Source organism: Silurus aristotelis (genome assembly GCF_946808225.1).
Source record: "Silurus aristotelis genome assembly, chromosome: 29".
In the NCBI taxonomy this organism is placed as follows: Eukaryota; Metazoa; Chordata; class Actinopteri; order Siluriformes; family Siluridae; genus Silurus; species Silurus aristotelis.
This window is the reverse complement of record NC_139602.1, coordinates 8,645,573-8,672,506: the sequence shown is the minus strand read 5'-3', so window position 1 is coordinate 8,672,506 and position 26,934 is coordinate 8,645,573. Positions and strand designations below refer to the sequence as shown.

Genomic DNA, 26,934 nt, shown 5'->3' with positions numbered 1-26,934 from the left:
TATTACTATCCTTTTTTTACTACAAATACAAATAGTACTGCCTAGTACTAATGTTTCTACTAAAACTATTTCCATCACTACAAATATTTTGCTACTACTCTTTATATTAGTGCTACTACTACTTGTACTGCTACTTCTACCTCTGCAACTACTACTAATATGAATATGAACGGTACTACTATTATTTATACTAAACTTTTTCTACTACTTCTACTACTATCCATTTTACTACTACTTGTACAGCTGTTCTTAAAACAACTACTTCTTTTATTGTTATTGCTACTAGTTCTAATAATGGAAATGTAAAAAAAATCCCTCAGTTAGATTACCATCCGAATATATTCATGTCGAAAAATTAGCATTTAGTCCAAGGATTATGTGGTTTTGTCTATCAACACAGAAAGACACGCCGGTGAAGTTCCACGTGCTGTTGACCTCGTACGAGTTGATCACTATTGATCAGGCTATTTTGGGCTCCATCACTTGGGCATGTCTGGTCGTGGACGAAGCTCATAGGCTGAAGAATAACCAGTCTAAGGTATAGATTATAGACAACATAAAAACCATATAGTGAGGAATAAAACGCCATGTGTGCACTTATTTGAAAATGTTTAATAATTGCATATTAGACTTTTTTTTTTGCTAAACACTACTCTTTGTACTTGGTTTGGACAATTCTAACCACCATTATAGAGACTTTAGCAACATTGTGACATAAAACAGGAACACTTGACTGTGGGTTTTTTTAAGGATCGTTCTGCATGACTATTTTTTCCCAGTTTTTCAGAATTCTAAATAACTATAAGATTTACTACAAACTACTCCTGACCGGCACGCCTTTGCAAAACAATCTGGAAGAGTTATTCCATCTGCTGAACTTCCTCACTCCAGAACGCTTCAAGTAAGAGTGCATGAAAAGTAGTTTACACACCATCAGATCTCCACAAAATCTGACCATATACTGTCAAGTTCAGCTTTAAATGATGTAAAAAAAAAAATGCAAATGTTATTTTAATTGTAATTATATATACTACATATATACATATAAGTTTTTTCAGGAAAAGTGCTACGCTAATAAGACATTGTAAGCTTTAAAAAGTATAAATATATTAGCCAGAAGCTAATGGGGTGTGTGTTTGGTGTGTGCAGTAATCTGGAGGGATTTCTTGAGGAGTTTGCAGACATTTCTAAAGAAGATCAGATTAAGAAGCTGCATGACCTGTTGGGACCCCACATGCTGCGGAGGCTGAAGGCCGACGTCTTCAAGAACATGCCGGCAAAAACGGAGCTGATTGTGCGTGTGGAGCTCAGCCCTATGCAGAAGTGAGAACTCGTTCATTAATTTATTCATTAATTAAGTACAAATACTACAGCAATTGCTATTTAAAAAAAAACATATTAGTAATGCTACTATTAGCAATATTACTACTGCTAGTAATATTGCTAATAGTAGCATTACTAATATATGCCACTTCTACCATTACTGTAACTAGTAGTACTATTCCTACTATTAATATCAGTTCAACCACTACAACTAGTACTTTTTCTACTATTACTTTAAGTACTGCTGTTTGTAATAATACTACTATACTACCAGTACTAGTATATTAATATTAATAACTATTCACAGGGCTTTTGTTAGATAATAGTTAATTACTCTTACCACTGTTATTGCTATTATTCTTAGTACTAATCCTACTGTTACTATATATTACTATTACTACTACATACTCCTACTACTACTCACCTAGGCTTCCAATCCACCTCTTAGTGCAATCATTATGACACCGCGGCTATAGAAACCATCAATACTATACAGATACGCGTTATAACAGAGCGATATCACAGACAGAGATCTAAAAAGACTAAAAAGAAACCCAATAAAATCAATTCAGCAAGTCTCCTTTCACTGTAGCCACAGCTGCACCGCTCGCACACATTATGTCCAATTATCTCAAATTGTGCGTTTCTGTGCAAATAAAAAATGTTTGTTGAAAAAGCACAACACCTGATCTGAACTCTTTTGACCTTTCCTCGCAATGTCAGCTCTTCTCAAATAGTTCATATTGTAAATGTGGAATGAAAAAACAACAATTAAATCCCTACGAGATTCTTTAAACGTGTGCAGTTTGCTACAGATGCGGGTTGCAAGTGTGACTATCCAATCTGACCGTCCAACCAAAGGACGTGAAAATGCTGACGTGTTTGGGCATGTTCTAGTGGGACATCGTAGTAAACAAGTTGCAGTCTGATTTTTAAAGCAACAGCTTCCGTAGTGGTGAAATTGCTTACGGCGAATTCCTTTCACCCCTTCAACACTTAATGTGACGGGTGAAATCTGATTGGATAGAAACACTAATGTATACAGACACTTAGGTGCACTGCTGCTGACAGAAACTGGGATAATTAAATATATATTAATGGACAAAAAATGTATTGAAGGCTGTGATTCTGATATAGCTTAGACCTGCAGAAAAGGCGTTGGTGGCCCTGATGGCCTTCCACTGCTATTACCAATACTACTGCCAATAGTTCATTTACATTTATGGCATTTGGCAGATTATCCAGCTTAATTTACAACTATCTCATTTATATATCTAAGCAGTGGAGGGCCTTGCTTAAGGCATAGGAGATTGGTAGATCTCACGATCGTCCAATCCAAAGTCCAATATCTTAACCACTGAGATATCACACACAGCTTGAATTGACCCTTTTTAACCATTTGTTGTGCATTCGTAGCCTTTTTGATTTATTTGTTTGGAAACCCTACGTGCAGGAAATATTACAAGTTCATCTTGACGAGAAACTTCGAGGCTCTGAACTCCAAAGGAGGCGGAAACCAGGTTTCTCTTCTCAACATCATGATGGACCTGAAGAAATGCTGCAACCACCCGTACCTGTTCCCTGTGGCAGCAGTGGTAAGTTTAGTGTGTGTGTGTGTGTGTGTGTGTGTGTGTGTGTGTTTAAAGAATAAAAAAGGATATTGTTTTAAAATGATTGACACCGGCAACTGAAATGAACAAACATTCTCTCAAGTGAAAAAACTTAAGTAATGGCACCTTTGCGATTAATATTATAAATATCATATCAATTCATTCTATCTATATTGTTTATTTTATATGATTTTTGTGTTGTTTTTTTTTATCATAGGGTGCCAATAATTTTTGAGTTGATTGTAACATTGCAAGCAGGAAACAGTTTAGCTTTTATACTTTTACTGTTTGTGATTTCTTGGCATATTAGAACATGATCTTTCGTTCGATCGATTCATTTCACAGGAGGCCCCTGTGTTACCAAACGGCTCGTACGATGGGAACCTGCTGGTGAAGTCCTCGGGGAAACTCACTCTGCTTCAGAAAATGCTCAAGAAGCTGAAAGACGACGGACATCGTGTCCTTATTTTCTCACAGGTTATCACCAAAAACAACAAAACAAAAATGGATGTAGAGCCACAGTTTACTTTTCCTCCTGTGCACCTTATTTGTGAGCGGGTGATTAATTACTGTCAGTGTGAGGAATGAGAACCGAGCGCATTCATCTTTCGATGACAAAAGGTCACTGCTGTATTTATTTTCACGTATTATTTATTCCCAAAACACGTTTCTTTTACACTATTATGCTGCTTGCGCATTAATCTAATGGGATGACGCTGGGTTTAAAGCAGCTGCGGCTCATTTCCTTCTAATTTGACTTTCTTTCTAATTCGCCACCCGCTTGTCTCCTCGCCCCGATCTTGCGCATAAATCTGCATGTTAATAAGAGGCTGAGGGAACAAAAGAAATCGACAAACAGTTGTTCTTCCCGAAAAAGAGTGCCCTCTTAGTCCAGGACCTCCCTTTTGAGTTTATACTGATTGTGTTTTATTTGAAAAAAAACCCAACATATAGTTATATATAATTATAATGTTACAGTATTGAAGACTATTTTACATTCAACGAATTTTTATGTAATATGTTAATATTGAACTTAACTGTTATCTTGTTATCTGTATACATCTACAGTTAGTTATAAATACATATACTGTAAATAATATATATTACTAAATACTGTATATTACTGTTAATGAGAGATATTGACCACTATTTTTTTTATTATAATTCTTTTTTATTTATTTAAATATGATCAGAATCTGCACATTATATTAACAATAACCATTAGACACATATCAAAATAAAAAAGAAAATGCATTGTTTATATTTTACATATTTTTTTTACTTACCATGTATGTAGGTTATATTAATAAGTAAACAACAAACAATTTATACATAAAATAATAGTTTCATTTTATTCAGAGTCGTAGATGCAAAAAGGGAGAATTAAAACACAAACTAATTATAATAAATGGCTAAAAAAAAATGTCCACACCGTTGGGTTTTCACCATTATACCATAAAGATGTTATTGATATTACATTTTATTAACATTTTAAGCCAAATAATTGCAAAAATGGTTACAGAAATTATAGTGAATTTTTAAATAAAATACAACATTAAACTTACTATTAACTAAAATGTATAAATTGTTCTGTACAAAGTAAAAAAATAATTTTTCACTCTGTAGTTGATTGTGGATTTGTGTCGATTTCCTGCTACGAATCTTCTTTCAGATGACGAAGATGCTGGACTTGTTAGAGGACTTCCTGGAGTTCGAAGGCTATAAATACGAGCGTATTGATGGCGGGATAACTGGAGGACTGCGGCAGGAGGCCATCGATCGCTTCAATGGTGAGCTGAAAGCACTCGATGCTGAGTCACACGTCCACCAGGGGGAGACGTTGCTCTTATTAGCACATTAACACCTCGATATCGATCCACTGTTTGTGTTTGTGAAGCTCCTGGAGCGCAGCAGTTCTGTTTCCTGCTGTCGACTCGTGCTGGGGGATTGGGAATCAATCTGGCAACCGCTGACACTGTCATCATTTATGACTCTGACTGGAACCCACATAATGACATTCAGGTGAGACAGACACACACACACACACACACACACACACACACACATACACACACACACACACACACACACACACTTTCACTTATTGTACAGCTAGTAATCTTATAAATAAAATTATACGTTTTTTACAGTCGTATTTTATAAACGTTTATCAGCTAATTCACGTTAAACGATCGGTCACATCTCCATAATTCTACCCGTCTTTCGTCTCTCGTCTCTCCATGCAGGCGTTCAGCCGAGCACATCGAATCGGACAGAATAAGAAAGTGATGATCTATCGCTTTGTGACGCGGGCGTCAGTGGAGGAGCGGATTACCCAGGTGGCCAAGCGCAAGATGATGCTCACACATCTGGTGGTGCGTCCAGGCTTGGGCTCCAAAACAGGATCCATGTCCAAGCAGGAGCTGGATGACATCCTGAAGTTTGGCACAGAGGAGCTCTTTAAAGACGATGTTGAAGCTATCGGCAAGTTTCAAAAGGAATTCTTTCTCCGTGTTATGTACAATCTGGTACTTTACAGTACAAATAAATAAATAGATCAGAATCGAGCAAAAATAATCCGCTTGTTTTTAAAATCCAGCTTTAAGAACGATGCCAGATGTGAATTGTACTGAAAGTTCATTTAACTATGAATAGCATTTATTACATTACTACTGCTACTTCTGTTATTAACACTTTTACTCCTCCTACTCCTCCTTTTATTACAAATACTACAACTAATAGTTCATCTTGTACTTTTACTCATACTACTATTACGACACTATTTGGACAAACGTTTGTGGACACCTGACTATAAGTTTGGTATGTGCTTTTTGAGCATCCCATTCCACATTTAGTCCCCATTTGCTCTTTTAATAATCCCCACTCTTCTGGGAAAACGTTCTATACTATTTGTAGAGAGGGTTGGTATTAAAGTCAGGTGCAGTAAGCGTTCTAATTCACTCCAAATGTGTTCAATAGGGTTGAGGTCAGAGCTCTATAGCAGGTCACACAAAATCTTCCAGCCCATGTTAACCATATGTTCATGGAGCTGGCTTTGTGCACAGGGGCACAAACAGGTTCGGGTCTCCAAGTTGAAGGGACGGGAAAATTTAATGCTTTTACATTTAAAAACCATATACAGCTGTGTGCCTCCAGTTTTGAGGTAACAGTGTGGAGAGGAACTACATATGGAGGTAGCTCAGGGTTTAAGCCTTGGTATAACCAAGCTGTCTTTAACAAGCCCCATGTGATCCTGAGATATTCAAAGAAATAACAACTTCTGTGTGGGATCAATATTTTATTTTAAAAGAAATTAAATAAAATGGCTGGAGAAGTCTGCAATATCACCATATGTGTGTATCGTCTTCTCCAGGCGACAGTAAGGATGGAGAGGAAGGTAACGTGATCCACTACGACGACAACGCGATCTCCAAGCTGTTGGACCGCAGTCAGGATGCCACAGAAGACACCGAGATCCAGAACATGAATGAATACCTCAGCTCTTTCAAGGTGGCTCAGTATGTGGTACGGGAGGAGGACGGAGAGGTGAGGGACACGTCACGGGTTCTCCATTAGCACCAAACAAACCTTTTTACAGGGATACATTTGCTAACTAAAAGATGATTTAGTTGATAGATTACAGAAATTATCATTATTATTATTATTATAAAAATCAAAAAGATTAAGTAAGAAAAAAGACTAAACAAAAGACGGACAAGAAACGAGAGCTTTTATACCCTGGGGTTAATAGGATACAAGTGGGAGTAATTAGTAACAAATGGGGTCACAAGAACACATCTGGCGACATCTGGTGGCGTAACAGAGGAAAGACATAGAGATAAAAAAAGGCCAAGTTCTGACAAGGTTGTGTTTAATTCAGGAATCTCATTAGTTAGAAGATGTTAATAATTTTTTTTGTACTTTATTATTTTTGATATATTTTACTGTTCATAAGCTGCATCCTTTCCATTAGGGAATGAAACATCTATAGCTGCTATAACATAAGCGAAACCCTTGTATCGCAAATATTCCTCGTCCTTCTATCTTCTTCTTCTTCTTTCGGCTGCTCCTGTTAGGGTGGCGCCACAGCGGATCATCCGTCTTCATAGCACTCTGTTATCTACATGTGCCTCTCCCAAACCTCCTCCTTGGCCTTCCTCTTCTCCTCCTGCCAGGTTTCTTCATCCTCAGCATTCTCCTACCGTCCCTCCTCTGCACATGTCCAAACATCTCAATTGCACCTCCCTCACCTTGTCTCCAAAACGTCCTACATGTGCTGTCCCTCTAATAAACTCGTTTTCAATCCTGTCCATCCTCATCACTCCCAACGAAAACCTTAACATCTTCAGCTCTGCTACCTCCAGCTCCACCTCCTGTCTTTTACTCAATGCCACTGTCTCTAAACCATACAACATCTCAGGTCTCACCACAGTCCTATAAACTTTCCCTTTCACTCTCACAGATACTCTTCTATCACAAATCACCCCTGCTATCACTCTTCTCCACCCACTCCACCCTGCCTGCACTCTTTTCTTCACTTCTCTAACACACTCTCCATTACTTTGCACTGTTGACCCCAGGTACCTGAACTCCGCCACCTTCTCCATCTCTTCTCCCTGCAACCGCATCACTTCACTGCCCTCCCTCTCATTCACACACATGTACTCTGTCTTACTCCTACTGACTTTCATTCCCCTTCTCTCCAGCGTGTACCTCCACCTTTCCAGGCTCTTCTCCACCTTCTCACTACTCTCACCACTAATCACAATATCATCTGCAAACATCATAGTCCACGGAGACTCCTGTCTGACCTCGTCTGTCAACGTGTCCGTCACCACTGCAAACAGGAAAGGGCTCAGAGCCGATCCTTGATGCGGTCCAACCTTCACCTTGAACCAGTCTATCATTCCTACTGCACACTTTACTGCTGTCACACTGTCCTTATACATGTCCTGCACCACCCTCACATACTTCTCTGACACCTTGTTCCTTGTATGACTTAAACCCAATAGAATAGCTTTTTATGACAGCAAAAAGAGGTCTATATCTGAAATGGGATGTTCAAAAAAAGCACATAAAAGTGCTGGTCAGGTGTCCATATACTTTTGGGTATACAGTTTAACGGCGAGGGGGAAATTGATTAAATTGCTCACTGGGGTAAATGTTTCCTGCCCTGGGAACATAAATTATCTACATGACATCGGGAAGATTCACTGCACTCGACCCAAGAGGCAGTTTCTTGTTAGCTCCGTGTGTGACCTGTTGTAGGAGGAAGTGCAGAGGGAGATCATTAAGCAGGAGGAGAATGTGGATCCTGACTACTGGGAGAAACTCCTGCGGCATCATTACGAGCAGCAGCAGGAGGATCTGGCACGCAATCTGGGGAAGGGCAAGCGCATCCGCAAGCAGGTCAACTACAACGACACGTCTCAGGAGGACCAAGGTGTATATATACACTCACACACATGCACACACACACACCCACACATGTATATATACTCTCTCTCTCTCTCTCTCTCTCTCTCTCTCTCTCTCTCTCTCTCTCTCTCTCTCTCATATACATATATACCTATATACTCTCTTTCTCTATCTCTCTCTCTCTCTCTCTCTCTCTCTCTCTAGATAGATAGATAGATAGATAGATAGATAGATAGATAGATAGATAGATAGAGATCGATGCATTAAAATGCACTGAAATCATAATATTACAGTTACAGGAGAAGACAGTGTCGGGCCACCTACAGTCAGATGCTTAAGTGTATATGTGTGTGTGTGTGTGTGTGTGTGTGTGTGTGTGTGTGTGTGTGTATGTGTATATCTTTGTCTTTGTCTGTATCTATGTGTGGGTGGGCGTGCGGGCTCAGAATGGCAAGACGATCTTTCAGACAATCAGTCGGAATACTCAGTGGGATCCGAGGATGAAGATGAAGATTTCGAGGAGCGACCTGAAGGTATTTTTATTTCAAACACATTAATCACGCTTTTCAAAAATATCTCATTTCATGAGTGGTTTGTTAGTGATATCCTCTTTTGTGTCGTTCACAACTTCTCAATTTCTATAAACTTTTATGGGAATTAGAGATTTATTGTTTTTCTTTCGGGAATATACCGCATTTGAAAGTTTTATATATATATATATATATATATATATATATATATATATATATATATATATATATATATATATACATTTATTTATACATTTTAGTATTTAGTAGTCACCCTTATATAGAGTGACTTATAACTGAGCAGATGAACAGTAAGGGCCTTGCTTAAGGGCCCAGCAGTTGCAGCTTTTTGGTGCTGGGATTTAAACTTGTGACCTTCTGAGCCAGAGTTCAATACCTTAACCTCTGAGCTTCCACCTTTACATTTCTGTAGTCATGACATTCTGTAGTCTTTTTTAGTCAAAAAAACAGATTTTTTTGTCCAGTGTGTTTATTTTAATTTAAAAACATTCAATTTAGAAAATGTTAAACTTTTGTAAGACTCTATCTATCTATCTATCTATCTATCTATCTATCTATCTATCTATCTATCTATCTATCTATCTATCTATCTATCTATCTATCTATCTATCTATCTATCTATCTATCTATCTATCTATCTATCTATCTATCTATCTATCTGTTTGCATGTATCACCAAGTGATTGCACCTCAGAGTAACAAGAAAACAGAATCATACAAAAACCTAATCATCATCAATCGATACCCAGTTATCACAGTAAATACATTTAAAAGGAACATCAGTAAAATACAGACATTTTGATAATATATATCAATAAATAATATATAAATAAGATCTTCTGCCAAAGTTACACACACCTTTGCACTCAGATATACAATCTTGAATTGATCCTGCACACTATGGTTCGATTTTATATTACAAACATTAAAAATGACCTGAATGGACCACTTTGCAGGCGGAAGGCGACAGTCTCGCAGGCAGCTGAAAAGCGACCGAGACAAACCACTGCCTCCACTGCTGGCTCGAGTTGGAGGAAATATAGAGGTGTGTATGATCAGGGTTTTACTCTCATCGGTAGTTGTTGATGTACGAGGTGGAATAAAAAAGTTTAGAAACTTGCCCTGCTTTTAAAAAAGCACTTTATTTATCTGCATATAATAAAACCAGTTGCACAGCTCCACAGTGACTTATGTCAAGGTCGGCGCTCCCTGTGACAGTGTGTGTACGTGTGTGCTGCCATCTGTTGGCGTGTTATAATACTACTCTCGATTTTTTTCAACCAACTTGTGGGTATTTAATGCTCAGTGCTAAAGCAGGGTTTAGTGATTATATTTACAATAATGTCATTTCTGAACAATTCTTTAATTTTTAGCCATTATTATAGCGAACAAAATAAATCTTTGTACTGATAATGTTATCATTTAGTCAAAACTAGACATTTGTCTACTTTCATGTTATTTCTGCACTTATGCAATTATTACCAGTAGGCAAAATGTTGTTATATCACATCTGATATTTTGCACACAACCTCTGTGAATGAGAATTCAGTTGTCTCTTCTGGTGCACATGGTGATTTCACTGATTTCTCATCTCACTTCAATTCAGGTACTTGGTTTTAATGCACGACAGAGAAAGGCCTTCCTGAACGCCATCATGCGCTGGGGTATGCCTCCTCAAGACGCCTTCAACTCCCACTGGTTGGTCCGAGACTTGAAGGGGAAAAGCGAAAAAGAGTTCAGGTGTTAATAATTAAAAAAAACTAGAACTAAAATTAAAAGTCATTATAAAGTTAATATAAAAAAAAAATGCACTGTTTTCCATATATAGGTTTTCTAGTGTATTTGGTGTGGGTGCCAATAATTCTGCAGTTTCCCATTTCTTTTTTTTAGAGACGCAGGTTATTTTATTTACACAGATATATTTGGTGTGAATTTCAGAGCGTACGTCTCGCTGTTTATGAGACACCTGTGTGAGCCGGGGGCAGACGGGGCGGAGACGTTTGCGGACGGAGTGCCGAGAGAGGGTCTTTCCCGACAGCATGTCCTTACCCGGATTGGAGTCATGTCCCTCGTGAGGAAAAAGGTAACAAAGCGTTTGATTATGATGCAGGATTAAAGCTTTAGAAAATTGTGTGTACTGGTTGGCTTTGGCTGCACCTTAATTCATTTAGAACTATTCAGTTTCTATATATTTTTTAACTTGACGTAAGCAAACCTTTTTGATGTTTTTACTCATTTTTTAATAATGTTATAACTAATTACAAGATTCCTAATTCTGAGTATGTTTGTGAAGCTGCTGTTATTGTTGGAATTTGTAGGATACGTGCAGCACCTGTCAAACGTTTGGAAACACGTAGGCTTTTTTTTATTAAATTTTTTAAAGCATGTATTTTTTTTTTTTTTTATAAGCAACAAACTAGGTAATAAGTATAAGGATTTACTTTGACCAAACAAATAAATATTCAACCTTAATTCCAAAAAAGATGGGAAAAATGTAAACTGTGAATAAAAACACGATGCAATGATTTGCATATCTCATAAAGCCATGTTTTATTTACAATTCAACATAGAAAACATATGCAATGTTTAAATAGGAAAAAAAAATTTGGACATTTTAAGGACAAAATAAAGTAATTTTTAATTTGATGGTCACACCACATGTCAAGCAGACTGAAGTATAGTTTTTTTTTTTCCTGTGGCTGTTACTGCTCTGAACAGCTGATTCAATACTGCATTGTCATTTTCTGTGATTTTACTGCTTATCCACTAAATTTTTTTTTTTTGCCATTAGTCACATGTGCACTACTGTACATTTCACCCACATTTATACTGTATATACTGTATCATACATTCATTCATACTTAACTATAACATAACTATATCATGTCATTTGAGTATATTGTCTTCTGACATGTACAGTATATCTATGCATAATCTTTGCACAGTATATTGTATATTAGTGTATATATACCATATATTATTATCTACTGCACCTTCTGTACATTAATCACACTCACCCCTGTGTATATGGACCTCATACCCTATTTATCTTACTGTTATTTATTGTAAATAGGCCATTTATGCACTTCTGGTTAGATGCTAACTGCATTTCATTGGCTCTGTACATGTACTTTGCACAACAATACAATCTAATCTAATCTAATCTAATCTAATCCAATCTAAAAAAGTTGCTACAGGACTATGTGTGGCATCCCCTCTTCTTTCAACAACAATCTGTATACTTCTGAGACCGAAGGAGACCAGTTGCTAATGTTTTGTGAGAGGTGTTTACATATAATACAAAGCATTCCAACTTTATTTTTTTAGAATTGTTATTAGGTGTACAGTTATTAAGGTGTACAAATGTTAAGATTAATTCTTCTGCCACTGTACATTAAAGATGTGAGTAATTTTTACTTCCTGCTTAACATCATGTCCTATTCACATCCTTTACATGACTGAAAAGTTATATTTTTAAGAACTCAGTATTGCTATAACGTCATTTGAATTCACAGGAATTCTCACTATATATATACTCTGACATATTAACATTTGTGTGTGTGTGTGTGTGTGTGTGTGTGTGTGTGTGTGTGTGTGTGTGTGTGTGTGTGTGTGTGTGTGTAGGTGCAGGAGTTTGAGCACGTGAATGGCAAATACAGCACTCCAGACATGATTCCTACACGTCTGGAGCTGAAAAAGCTTACAGAGAGTCTCTCTTCAGACCCAAACACTCCTGTACCAGCCAGTCCTGCACCAACTCAACCCAGCACCCCGGTACCATCAGGCAAGTGTGACTTTCTAAAACACTTTTAAAAGAGTGCCAGTAGTTTTGAAAACAGCTTCACGAAAGTCGCTATTCTCTTCCATCAAACAGACAAATCTGAGAGTGGTCCCGTTCCTCCAGAAGACAAAGACAATGCTGAACATGAGAGAACGAAAACAATCAAATCTGAGGTGATTGAAATGAACAAATCCTCCACTTTCTGCTATATTGATGTTTCTTGCTTTTTTTCTTATCAACAATTCTGTCCATCTTCTCAGACATCTAAAGAGTCCGAGTCCTTTCCTGAAAAGACGCATGAGAGAGAAGAACTGAAAAGCGGTGGCGGTGAGCAGAAATCAAACGAACACAGCGAGAAGAAAGACGACTCACCTGTGGAATCAGAGCCCTCGACCAATCAAGCGCAGCCGACAGTCAAGCAGAAAGAGCAGTCCACCAATCAGGCGCCACCTACAGGTAAGATTGAAATGAGATTTCAATTAATTTTCGAAGCAAATAATAGGGTTGCCAACTTTACGATGTCGATTTACAGGACAACAAAGTAAAGATATTGAGAACACATCTGAGAAAATGGACAAAGACGCATCTTCTGTTTTGAAGATGGAGGACAAAGAACCAAAACAAGGTAAGAAAGGTTCTTGAAATGTTATTTAAAAAAACATCATATTCAAACTACTGAGCCTTATCTTCTAACTAACCTTGATTTAAAAACATTGCAAAGTAGTCAAAACAATTTGAACTCAGACATATCAAACACTATAAAATACTTTAGCAGCTGCACCCCATGAGCCCAAGTCTGAGGACGCCACTGAGAATCAGCTGAATGGAGAAAAAGAAACAAGGGATGAGGCGGACGAGAGTCAAAAAGATGAGAAAAATGGCGTTAAGACACGCTTCATGTTTAACATTGCTGACGGAGGCTTTACAGGTGAGTAGTACATGTAGATTACTCTCAGTCTTATTTTCTGCATTAAATTCAGTGTAGATGTGTGTAATAGTAAATAGTAAATAGCTAAGTGTGCTATTTTTGTATTTCTTCGCAGAACTGCACACTCTGTGGCAGAATGAAGAACGGGTCGCCGTGTCATCTGGTAAAATGTACGACATCTGGCACCGGCGCCATGACTACTGGCTTTTGGCTGGCATTGTGACGTATCCTAAATGAACGCTTGTTGGTTTAAATGTTTTTTTTTTTAGCTTTTAGAGCTGCTATTGAACAGCAGTTGTTTTAGCTTAGTATAGTTACGTTCAGTTAATTCAGCTCAGTGTAGTTTATTTGATTATAATTTAGTTTTATTGTCAGTTTTGTTGTGTTTATTATTAATTATTTTTAAACTTTTTATTTACTTTATTTATGTTTATCTTAGTTTAGCTTTGAATTCAGCTCATATTCGTTTATTCAGGCCTGTTTACATCACTTCAGTTTTAAGACCTGCTATTGACCTGATGGCTTTTATCATGTTCTGATGTGTAACTTCACATTTGCTAAGGAATATAAAATCATGGTTGGCGCCCACCCTCCCCCTTCCAAAATAAGAAGAGTAAATACAATAATAAATACAGTAAACGCAATGGCGCCCCCTATGTGTGGTGCATAAACTGCATACCCAACCAAATAATTCCAAGAGGGTGTACTTTCTTTTTCACATGACTGTATCACAATTGATCATTAACACAGTATATTTAGGTAAATTTGTTTAATTTTTCCGTCAATTTAGTTTTTCAAAGTGAGAAAAAACAAACTTTTATTTATATACCTGGACATGCCCTATATGGACAAAAAAGTCTAGGGATTTTTCCAACCATATTTGGTTCTTCGCCAAACCATAACCACAAACCTGGAGTCACAGAATTGTATAGAACGTCTTTGGATGTGGAAGATCCACATTTCCCTTCACTTCAACTCGGAGACTCAAACCTTTTCCAGCATGACAATTAAAGCTCTATAAATATATGGTTTAAAATGAGTTGAGTGTGTGGAAGATCTTGAGTTTGCTTGCTATACAGTAGAGATCTGACCTCAACCCTAAAAAACGTGATGAACTGGAACGCTGACTGCACCCCAGGCCTCCTGACCTCACCTACATCAGTACCTGACTTTACAAACACCCTTGTTGATGAATGAGCACAAATCTCCATAAAATCTAGTGGAACATCCCGGCAGAAGAGTGGAGGTTCTTCTAACAGCGAATGAGGACTAAATGTGGAATGGGATGTTTAAAAAAGCAATAGTTCATATTAATACATAAATGTTGTTTAATTTGCTATAATATTAGCTACGTTTAGCCCCTTGACTGGACCTGCATGTCTCAGTCACGGCTACGCTCGCTGGCAGGACATCCAGAACGACCCACGCTATGCTATCCTCAACGAGCCCTTTAAGACCGAGATGAACAAAGGCAACTACCTGGAAATGAAGAACAAGTTCCTGGCACGGAGGTTCAAGGTGAGTTCAATTGTACACAAAATGTGTAGAAGAAACAAAACTTTTGCGCTACTTGAAAAACATCTCTCTGTCTGCCCCAGCTGTTGGAGCAGGCCCTAGTGATAGAAGAGCAGTTAAGGCGGGCGGCGTACCTGAACATGACGCAAGACTCCACACACCCAGCAATGATGCTTAACACACGTTTTGCCGAGGTTGAGTGTCTGGCTGAGTCGCACCAGCACCTCTCCAAAGAGTCTCTGGCTGGAAATAAGCCTGCCAACGCCGTCCTACACAAAGGTTCACTAACGAGTGCCATAAAGTTCCACGTTGCTTCGTTTGGTCTCTTTCCCATCAAACCATGCTAACCTTCTCAATCTGTTGCCAGTGTTGAATCAGCTGGAGGAACTGCTGAGCGATATGAAGGCGGATGTGACGAGGCTGCCGTCCATGCTGTCCCGCATCCCGCCTGTATCCGCTCGACTGCACATGTCTGAGAGGAGCATCCTGAGTCGTCTCACTAACCGGGAGCCTCAACCCCAACAGGTCAGAGCTAGAACTTTAGAACTATTCATTAATAAGATTATATCACTTGTCTGGAAGAATGGGATGTAAGCAATATAACACTTCTGTGGTAGGAAATAACCTTCGAACCAACCATTCTGAAGTTTGATTCTTCTTACACCACTGCAGTTTGACAAAAAGATGTATTTATATTGTTAAGAAACAACAAATTGTAGTTTATATCTAGTTAGTTCCTGTTGCCACTTACGCTACAGCAGCTACACACTTTACCTTCTTTGTGTGTGTGTGTGTGTGTGTGTGTGTGTGTGTGTGTGTTTAGCCTTTTCCACAGGGTTCTTTTGCCTGCTCTTCAATGTACAGTAACAGTTTTGGAGGAGGATTTCGAGGTCCTGCTGGAGCTGCCATGGTCAACTACAGCCAGATGCCCCTAGGGCCATATGTTAGTGGTGAGTATTATCTCAGACTCAGTCGGAGTCCAGGTGCACATAAACCAGATGAGGATTTTATTCAGAAAGATGTACTTACATTCAAGCCAATTTTCCCAGCCTTTTATTTAGCAGGGGTGCCAATATCTTTGGAGGGCACTGTGTATATGGATAAAGAAATACACTTTTTCGAGAGAAAAATAAAAAAAAGATTGGCAAATTGCTGTAGTAAGAGGAAGTGAGCTTGGCAGAAAGTGCTGATACCCGTTGTCTAGAAGAACGTCAATGAACTCATGTATACAACTGAGCAGTTGAGAGTTAAGGGTCTTCAAGGGTTCTGCAGCTTGGTGGTGGGATTTCAGCTCACAACCTTTGGATCAGAAGTCCAAAGTCTTTAACCACTGAGCTAAAAGTTCCCTTTCTTGCACATGATCTGCACTGATTGTATTTTTCTATTTTATTTCATTTTATCTAGTGTCCTCAAACGGTCCTCCAGCACCCAGCAGCCACATGGACAAGAAGTCTAGTGAGGTTCTGAGAGACCTGTCTCCTCCTGACCTCAAGCCCAGCAAACCCTCAGATGTCATCTGCATCGAAGACTAGCCCTCATCTTTCTCTCTTTTACACTTTCTCTCTTTTTAAACATTGTTCTGGAACATTCCTGCCACCATCTGGATAAAACTTAATCTTATGAATTGCACTTTTTTTGTCTTGAAAGCATCGTGCGCTTCTAAGTTGATCGGTATTCTCCTGCTTCTGATTTCATATTTTTTTTTATTTTTATTGTCGTTATTTTTTTAACTACTACGAGATCCAAGGACAGTGCGTGACAAGGACGCTGTTTTTCCTCTCGGATCTTTGAAGCCTGCCATTTCTGTCATTTCTGAGACGTTTCTTGAATCTTTTTTTTTTTTTTTTTCTTTCTTCTCTCTGCTCAGCACCAGAATCTTTCACCGGAGCTTGAATGTGGTGCGACTTCTAACGGTTCCTCTTGTCTAGTGCATTCGGGAATGACGCAAAATGGTCATGTGACCTACTTATGGATTACGCTGCTTGCGATGCGCCCTCTAGTGGTTATCGGAGATGATGGGATACGGATATTAGCCCCCCCCCTCCCAACAAACCCCCCCCCCCCCAATTTGATGTGCACTATAACGGTCTCTCGAGTGCATCGTAAGAATTATTCAGCCATAACTTGGAATTATTAATGTGTTACCTACAATCTTGTCAGGCTTTTTATTTTTGATTAATTCTTTTTTTTTTCCTGAATAACAGAAATGAACTTCTGCTCGATGCTATGAACATAAATATCTAATCACGAACTAGAGATCCTGACAGGCACTTTTCCTGACTTTCTTATTCATTAACTATGAAATAGCTGCGGCACTTTTTTCCATCTTATTTAAGGATTTCAGCTCCAAGGTAACACTGGTTCTGCAGTATTCTGAGTGTGTATTATAACAGTAATGGATTTGTTTCTCTTTACTCGACTGTGTATCAGGTGTTGAATTTCGCTGGGGTCGTATTACAGAAACTACAGAAAAAAATCCTATGTTAGGACCTTTTTTTTTTTTTTTTTTTTTTTTTTTTTTTTTTTTTTTTTTTTTTTTCAGCCACATACTATAAATCAGTCATAACACTACATTAATGAAAATTGGGAATTTTTTCAGTTTCCTTCTTTCACCTTTCATGAAATTTGTCATGTTAAATGACAATGTTAATGTTAAATATTACTATAAATGTTAAAAAGTCCAACGATTTTTCATATAATAAAAAAAAAAAACTCTTGGCATGATTTAAAAACATATCATTATAGGAATTATTATTTTCCTGTTTTTTTTTTTACCTCATAACTACATGACATTTCATGTTCTACATGACATTTATTTGCCACAAAAGTAGGGTTTTTTCCTGTACTACGACTCCTGAAATCATCGTAAAAATCATCTCGAAGTGAAATATAACGTTTAATTCTTTTATCATGTTCACATCTGTTGCCTTGTTGCAATCTTTTGGACAGAAAATTCAAAACCATACATACTATATGTTTTCTCCAAAGTCCAATACCTGCTTGGCTCCATTACAACTACGACAAATTTTTTATTTTTAATAATTTTTTTTTTATTATTATTAATGCATTCACAGTTTTGCATTTGCATTTTAAAACCTGTGCGTTTTAGTCGAAAGTATTGAATGTGAATCTGAGCTGGATGTGTTTCAAAAAAGAAAAAAAGAAAAAAAGTCTGGTAATTTAAACACAAGACAAACCTCATTTCATTCCTGACGTCCTCGTGCAGCTGACGTGATGGCTTTTCTTACTCTAATAGACAATTCCAGTTTGTTTTTTCTTGCCATTGACTTGCCTCTCATTACAACACACGGTGTAGTATAAGTGCTTGAATGGTGTTCATGTTTGTGTGTCAGGGGTGAGGGTTAAAAAAAAAAGAAAAAGAACAAAAGCGGTTTAGTGTTCATACGTACGCATACGCACAGTGCAAAAACCTCAGCTAAGCGAAACCACTTAAGTAAATAAAGCGAGCCTCAAAAGCAGTGGATAAACATTCAAACGATAAACAACGCAACTTTTTTTGTTTTGTCCTCAAAACGATTGTACGTACTTTTGGTTCCATGATATTTGTTTGTATTGTTTTTTTTTTTGTTGTTGTTTTTTTCCGTTTCTATTATCGTAGTGCAGATATCAAGCTCCGGTTAAATGCAATCAAACTGAAGCTAATATGAATGTAAAGAAATAAAAAAAAAAAAAAAAAAAAAAAAAGCTTCAGTCTAATATAATAGACGTGTTTTCATTCCTGTAAACGAGGCTTCAAAAGCTACCAGGAAGGCTAAAGTTCAAGTAAAGATGCTTTTGGCTGTGTTTCCATCCATTACCTACACAAACAACTACAAAAAATTAAAGATGGCAGTAAGATACAAAAAGGCTTTTTTTTCCCAGCAATGCCATAGAAGAACCATTTCTTGTGTTCCCAGAAGACCCTTTTAGTATATGAACCACTTTTAAAGTTTTTTCTGGTACCACAGAGAACTGATTTTTATTATTTACAGTAGTAATATATGAATTATTAAAATGCCTTTTTAATTGATACAATTTCTGTGAAAAAAATTAGTTTTGTTCCAACATGTTCAGTCCAATTCAGTGAACTGCTTTATATAAGATTATATAAATGATCAGCATTGAGATTATCGAGTGTGAAAAAGAACCTCATTTAGGCTAAGAAATGCAGAACAATGAAATTAGGAATGTTCTGTGAATTTTTTTTTTTTTTACGTGTGTTCTTTTAGTAGACAAAATTAACAAATTATATTTCAAAACTTTCACAAATTCTTTCTAATTTTTCAAATAATTTTAGTCAAATGTATTTTTTTTTCAGCTTGTCACATTTCCTGTAGAAAAACTTGTGGTTTTATTTACACTATATGGGCAAAAGCTTGTGGGCACCTGACCATAATATTCGTATGTGCTTTTTGAACATCCCATTCCACTTGTAATCCCCATTTGTTGTTATAATAACCTCCAGTCTTCTGGGAAGATGTTCCACTAGATTTTGAAGAGTGCTTGTTAAGATTTGTGCTCATTTAACCACAAGGGCGTTAGTAAAGTCAGATTCTGATGTAGGTGAGGTGAGGAGGCCTGGGGTGCAGTCAGCATTCACATTCATCCCAAATGTTTTCAATAGGGTTGAGGTCAGACCTCTTTAGAAGGCCACTAAAGATCTTCTGCTTCAACCCATGTAAACCATATGTTCATGGAGTTTGGAGCATTTTTGCACAGGAGCATTGTTTTGCTGGAACAAGTTTGTGTCTCCTACTTTATTAAGTGAAGGGAAAATTGAGTGCATCCATTAAACACATATGGCTGGAAAAGTCCAGTGTCCCAGTACTTTTGCCCATATAGTGTAGTTTATATACTGTATCTCACATTTTTATTTATTTGAAAGCATCTTTGGATGGAAACATGGTGAAACGCCACGATGACTCCGACACAGCGTGCACTTCTTTGGTTCGTTGGAGTTTTGTTAGCCAAGCCTGGACCAATGCTATGAATATAAAACCGAAATCTAACCAGTGTTACTGTTTGGTTTTATAAAAAAATTGAACAGATGAAGACGTGTGGAATTGTCATCGTTTTACTTTGTACTTGAGTGCATTTGTTTAATGTGTTTTAATAAATTCTCTCCAATAAGAAAAAAAACAAAACAAAATGTTGGTTCTATGCTGTAAAAATTGAAACTAAACTAACTTTACTGTGATTTCTTTTTTGTGACAATTTTTTTTTTTCAATAATTTCAACAATCTGAAAATGTATTCATTTAAAGCTAGTCATTTTTTAATCTTGCATTAATATTAATTAATGCATTAATAAATGCATTAATAAAAATATTCCCAAAGTAGATTCAGAAAGATCTGATTCCATGATTACAATATCCTTAAGCTTTTTTTTTTTTTTTAATTAAAGAAAAAAAAAAAAGCTACTTAAAAAAATGTCCATCAATTTAAAATAAATTACAGAAATTCAACACAGAATTGACTTATTTGTTTTAAAAGAATAACTTAAAAATGTTAAGTTGTTAGCATAGAATTAGTCCAAATTGTTCAACATGTTCTTAACTAGCATCTATGCTAATGGAGTATAGTATAATAAATCACATGAAAGCAAAATATTAAATTGTTTATTTTCTATCACCTATAATTTAGGTCATAGAGTTGAATAACAATATAAAAATATATTATTATGTAACATATATATAAAAAAGAAAAACATACAAGATCTTTTAGATTTCAATGCATGATAGATACATGCAATCTGTGGATTATTCCATAAATATCCACATGATTGTGCTCAGGTAAATGTTGTATATGTTCACACATTATTATTATGAGTTTTTGAAGTATTTTAATTATATTTAAAGATTAAAGTGCTGTTTTTCTAAAATGGGTTAAAAAGAATTTAGGTCAAGTTTGTCCTGTCAGGAGTCAGGATAGATGTTTATTATAAAAACTAGTTAATTACTGAGGTAACAAATGTAACTAGCTTGCAAACAGCTAAACCAGAGTTGTCAGGAAGATCAGTATTTTTGCTGTAAATGTTTGATTTAGCTTTTTAGTTGCTAACCAAACTTCCCTGCCATGCTAAGAAGAATCAGTATTGTCCTGCAACTACTGAACCTTTTTAAAAGGTACTTAACAAATTAGCATTGGCCACATTAGCTTTACCACAGCTCAACTAATGCATTGCACCATTTATGTTCGAAAAAATTAACAAACATAGCGATTAGCATATAGCACATGTATATATATATATATATATATATATATATATATATATATATATATATATATATATATATATATATATATATATATATATATTTTTTTTTTTTTTTTTTCCTCAAGCTGTGAAAAAGTTCACATAAGTCAATTGACACTGGATTTTAAATGAAAAAAAAAAATTCATTTTAATATTGTTTATTATTTTTCTATTTGATTGCAATGCTATTTTTTTTGTTATAAATTCTATTCTATTTATTTTTACAAATGTTATATTTAATTTATTTACATTTTCTTTAATCTATCTCCTTTCCATTTAATGTAATCCCCAGATAGACCAGATAGAAACATTGCACGTCATACTGTCTATAATCACACAAAAATCTTTTTACTTACTTTGTAAAAATAAAAAAAATTGGCCGAAAAATGTTTGCCGCTTTTAAAAATGTATGCAATTTAAATCAATTTCATATGTAGGTCATTAACTGAAACAGAAACAGCAGTGGAAAAGGCTTCAAACTAGGTGAGGAACAGTCAAGCTCTACTTAGGTGAGTTTGTAAAAGACAGTTTCATATCACATCATACACTATGGCAAGACTGAGCACAGCAACAAGACAGAAGGTAGTTATACTTTATCAGTGGGCTCTCTCTCTCTCAAGATTTTAAAGGAAGACTGGAGTTTCCTGATGTGATGCTCAGGTAAATTTCGAAAAGTTTGGAACAGTGAATTTTAGATTTCATTTACTATCCATTCTTTTAATTGGAAAATAATAAACTATTTACACTTCTATTTTTGAAAGCATTCTTACTTTACAGCATTTTTTCACACCTACCTAATTTGAATGTAGACAGGGATTTATCTTACATACAAACAGCTCTAAACGCTGCCGTTCAAAAGACGTAAATCCGACCGTCGTCCAAACCACTTCAGGACGTCAGAGGAATCGTTTTATAAGCATAGTATGTCAATTTATATAGATCTGTCTCTGATCAGTAGAAAGCCCTCCTGATATATTTAATCTTGTAGAAGGTCTGCTGTAATGGTTTTGGAATACACTATTAATGAACAGTTTTACACTTGTGTCCATCAGTGAATAGGTGAAAACCTCAACAATGATGAAACTATACGTAATGAATATCCGGTGTCTAGATAAGAATGAGTTCTCTTCTCAGTCTGGTTTCTCTCAAGGTTGTTTTTTTATATATGGTCTCATGCTCATTAGCGATAAACAGCTAGCGATACAGTTATATCCTTTATATACTCAATATCTCAAAAGTCTTTTGTTGAGAATGCAAATCAACAGGAATCCTAGACTAAAATTATTGCATTGTGCATTGCAATAGGAAAATCAATCACAACTGGTTCATATTTTGCCATTGGTTTATATTTTGTGACTGAGAGGGAAAAGAAGAAATTGGACAGAAGCTACTTTGCTTCATCAATTGCAATCAGCACATTAAATAGATGGAGTTTGCCATCTATTGAATTTTGCTTCAACGTCATTTAGTCAAGCTCCAGCATCCATCCAGCATAATAATAGATTGCATAATCTGTAGTCATTTCATTTCTCCTCTCCTGTGTTAAAAGTGAAAAGTCTCTCTCTCTCTCTCTCTCTCTCTCTCTCTCTCTCTCTCTCTCTCTCTCTCTCTCTCTCTCTCTCTCTCTCTCTCTCTCTCTCTCTCTCTCTCTCTCTTTTTCGTCCTTTGTCCTATTCTTTTTTCTCTCCATCTCATGTCCCCGCCTCTGGGCTCTGCTCTGATTGGATTCTGAGTCTCTTCACAGCTTTGTCATTGGTCCTACTGCAGGAGAAAAACACTCTGTTTACACTCATTGGAGCTTTACGCAGTGTTAGGGGTAGAAAAGAGAAAAGGAGGGAGGTAATGAACAACAATGCATTGAGAGGAAGTGATAGAGGGAGACAGGGAGAGAGAGAGAGAGAGAGAGAGAGAGAGTGAGCAAGGGGACAGAGAGAAAGGAGGGGCACTGACATTCATTCAGCTTGAAGAAGGAGTGGGAAAGTAAACAGCCCTCTCAGAGGCCCAGGAAGTCAGAGGGAGATGTGTTTTAAATACGCTGGGTTTCGTAGCAGGAAGTCCATGCACGCTTGTTCAGGGTTGAATTGCCTATCAGGAGGCACTGAAGCTTTTCCTCTGGAAGTCTGAGCAGAGATAGGAAGGTAAGGCTGCAGAGTTCTTGTCCTGTTATGGTTACTTTCCAACTCATACTGAGGCTGTCTATATATATAGTTTCCACAAACATTGGAAGCTTGTACATCTCTTATTTGCAACACTTACTGGACACACACACACACACACACACACACACACACACACACACACACACACACACACACACACACACACACACACACACACACACACACCTGTCAGAAACATAATGCTGTCTTAAATAGTTGGATAATAATTAGAAAGTTATTATGGAATCAAATTTGGAGTGCAGTTCTTGTCTTTATAGCTGATGACGGCAATAATAATCCATAAATGTAACTCGAAATATCTAATAAATAGAGTGTCAATTTATTAATGTAATTTTTTTTTTTGTGGTAATTTTTGTTTTAAAAAGTTTTTTGCAAAATATAAACTGGACACAATGATTAACACTGCGAACTGTCAGTTTGTCTTTATTTTCAATAGTTGGCTAGATTTTATGTGATTGGTCCAGTTTCCTCCAGGTTTCTTAAGAGATTTGACAATTTTTTGACATAATGTTAATACAGAAATTATATTCTTATAAAATTATAACCAAAAATTCACTAAAAATATACTTAAAAAATGATTGTTTACAAATATATTTTAATAACTTTACATAGTAACAAAATATATCATTCTATAGTTTTTAATTAATTAAAAATACAGCATTTGATTAATGATCACAAACTATGATTAGTACAAATTAAATTACAGTAATGTATTTTATTTGTATTTTTTTTTTCTTTTAAAGGAAAACATTTTACACATTTACTGATTCCTTTTGCTTTTCTCAGATAGTCTTTACAGGAAAATATTTATGCATTATCAAACATAATCTGAGATTAAAACAAAAATAAAAAAGCTTAATTTGAAAGCAAAGAAAGAAATAGACCTTTTCTTAATATACATGTTCACAATTAGAGAATAAGTCTTTTAATGGTGAGTTTTTCACCACAGAAAAGTTCACAGAGGAGTTCACATTTGACAGGTTTTCTCAGTTGCTTTGGAGCATTTCTCAGATCATTGTTAATCTTTGCAAAGCAGTAAAGTGCATTTCTCAAAACAATTTGTGCAAACAGCACAACACATTGGATTTCATGCCTGTACGTTTCTCAAAATCCTCAGTTCATCTCTCAAAAGTAAGTATTCGTGTGAATGAACATTTCATTCCCATCAGAATGAAAAATCCTTTTGTCATTGTTCACAAACAAAATCATCAAAATGTTTAGTCGTGTTTTCAGAATGATGCTGCACATTTTCTGCATTTCTTGATATAAACTATGGTTTTGATCACAGTGACTAAAAAATGTGACTTTCTTCTGTTTGGCATGTATGAATTTCAGCAGCACAAATTCATTTATTTGATTGTATATTTGATTTATATTGATTGCAAGAGACCGGACAGGAATCACACTTTTACTGTACTGTACAAGTGTTTGTCAGTTTCTCAGTTCATCCATTTTCAAAATGTATAATTCTTTGTTTTGGTCTGTTTGTATTAATTCTCCAATTGAAGGTTCACAAGATTCACCTTTGACCTGTTTTAGAGAACTAGTTGATTATTGGTTGATCTGATGCCGTTCACTCGCCTTCGTTAGTGACATTCAAGATTCATCTGCAGAATTTATCAATTCAAATCACTTTTACAAAATAAACATTTAATAGAAATTTTAAGTGACAGATGATGACAACTGGATTAACCATTTTGCAATATTAATTAATGCCACCTCTGGTTGACAGACAGACAGACAGACAGACAGACAGACAGAAAGACAGACAGACAGACAGACAAACACAGACAGACAGACAGACAGACAGACAGACAGACAGACAGACAAACACAGACAGACAGACAGACAGACAGACAGACAGACACAGACAGACAGACAGACAGAGAGATAGATAGATAGATAGATAGATAGATAGATAGATAGATAGATAGATAGATAGATAGATAGATAGATAGATAGATAGATAGATAGCATAGGGAGTAAATGTTAGTGTAAGTGTAATATGGCGTAATGTACATGCATTCTGTATTTGTGTAAATCTAGATATAAAAAAGATACAATTATTAATCGAGATGAATATCTAAAATATTGTGTATGTTTTTAGTCAGCAAATTATAAACGGCAACTGTAAAAAGTACAAACGCAAAATATAAATATATATGCAAGCAAAATATATTTAATGCATTCCACCAATTTTATTGTCATCAGCACCGATCACTTTCGCAGAAACTGTAAAACTGGCTTGTACTGATATTCTACGGATGTGTCTCAGCATCCCACACTCCGGCATCACAGCCTCACATTGTTTATGCGTCAGTGTACATGAGGGCACTGTGCCACCCCCTAATCTGGATCTTGGCTCGTTCCACTGCTTTTCCCCTTTCACCGAGTTTTCTCAGTGTCCCCCCGAATCAACGCTTCAACAATCCCAACGTTCTGCTTGTTTTCCTCTAGTGAAAATTCCCAAGTCATTAGCAGTCTATGCATGTGTGAGGCACAGTTCCACCACCACCACTTCATCGTATAAACCTATAGACTTTAATGAATGTTTATTAGTTGATGTTTGTTTTCTGATATTAGAAGAACTTTGTTCAAACACACACCGTCAATAATCGTTTAATAATATAGCTAACACCTGATATGCAGTGACTCGGGTTACTGCTGTGTTTGTCCTCTTTTCATGCTTTTCAGCTTTGCGTCAGGCTTGTGCGATTACGCCATTTGCAACAATATGACATAAGCAGACTTTCAGACTGAGTAAAGACTTCTGAAGACATCTGTCACAAAGAGGCTTCATGTTCCTGACTAGAATTATACACTAAGACATGTCTGTCACTCAGCAGCATGGGTACATGAGACATACCTGAAGGTTATACACACGACAGACAAACAGATATTTAAAGTGTTATCACCTGCTATTAATTCTCCACACATTTCCACCCCTGGACTTTGTACATGTCCTTTACATGCAGACTCTGTACACACTTTGTGTCTCAGCTTGTTGCTAAAATAATAGTCAAGAGAACTCAAGAGGACGAGATCAATAGCTTCTTTTTCAACATGTTTGCGAAGGCAACCCTTTTGTTTGGATTGTTATAAAAAGCAGATGATTGTGTAGTGCTTTGTGTTTCTTCCAGGTGCTTCTTTTAAAAAGAGTTTTATCTAGTTACACTCTGAAGGTTTGATCTGTGTTATATTTGGCTTGGAGGGGGGCAACTGAGAATGCTTGTTAGTAAGACTATGCAGAGATATGTGTGCACTTTCTTCCTCCTCTATTTACAAACTAGTGCTCATCCACCCGTCTGCTGGTACGATATTGTACTTGATTTCCATTCATAGCTACATTTAATAGTGTGGAACACCACAAAACA

At 36.5% G+C, this 26,934-nt stretch overlaps 2 protein-coding genes across 5 annotated transcripts in view; both read left to right on the top strand.

Annotated features, from left to right (window-relative positions):
• chd5 (chromodomain helicase DNA binding protein 5) overlaps positions 1-20,463 on the top strand; it is a 46,099-nt gene extending 25,636 nt beyond the window's left edge. The window contains exons 16-40 of the mRNA XM_083535205.1: positions 401-538; positions 780-901; positions 1,150-1,323; positions 2,777-2,918; positions 3,279-3,410; positions 4,606-4,723; positions 4,831-4,955; positions 5,180-5,417; positions 6,307-6,479; positions 8,202-8,376; positions 8,798-8,884; positions 9,858-9,946; positions 10,508-10,641; positions 10,840-10,984; positions 12,526-12,685; positions 12,776-12,855; positions 12,943-13,138; positions 13,215-13,307; positions 13,458-13,610; positions 13,726-13,834; positions 14,996-15,128; positions 15,209-15,404; positions 15,493-15,650; positions 15,949-16,075; positions 16,530-20,463. Of these exons, the coding sequence (XP_083391331.1) occupies positions 401-538; positions 780-901; positions 1,150-1,323; positions 2,777-2,918; positions 3,279-3,410; positions 4,606-4,723; positions 4,831-4,955; positions 5,180-5,417; positions 6,307-6,479; positions 8,202-8,376; positions 8,798-8,884; positions 9,858-9,946; positions 10,508-10,641; positions 10,840-10,984; positions 12,526-12,685; positions 12,776-12,855; positions 12,943-13,138; positions 13,215-13,307; positions 13,458-13,610; positions 13,726-13,834; positions 14,996-15,128; positions 15,209-15,404; positions 15,493-15,650; positions 15,949-16,075; positions 16,530-16,657 (3,525 nt within the window). The 3' untranslated portion in view covers positions 16,658-20,463. The remainder of the gene's footprint in view (positions 1-400; positions 539-779; positions 902-1,149; positions 1,324-2,776; positions 2,919-3,278; positions 3,411-4,605; positions 4,724-4,830; positions 4,956-5,179; positions 5,418-6,306; positions 6,480-8,201; positions 8,377-8,797; positions 8,885-9,857; positions 9,947-10,507; positions 10,642-10,839; positions 10,985-12,525; positions 12,686-12,775; positions 12,856-12,942; positions 13,139-13,214; positions 13,308-13,457; positions 13,611-13,725; positions 13,835-14,995; positions 15,129-15,208; positions 15,405-15,492; positions 15,651-15,948; positions 16,076-16,529) is intronic.
• Positions 20,464-23,134: 2,671 nt separating this feature from the next.
• Positions 23,135-26,934, top strand: part of arhgef10la (Rho guanine nucleotide exchange factor (GEF) 10-like a) — a 183,645-nt gene continuing 179,845 nt past the window's right edge. For 2 of the 4 annotated variants that reach the window (XR_014532458.1, XM_083535258.1), the window contains exon 1: positions 23,135-23,518. The gene's annotated coding sequence lies outside the window, so the exon portion shown is untranslated. The remainder of the gene's footprint in view (positions 23,519-26,934) is intronic. The other 2 variants (XM_083535257.1, XM_083535256.1) reach the window with 1 other exon arrangement.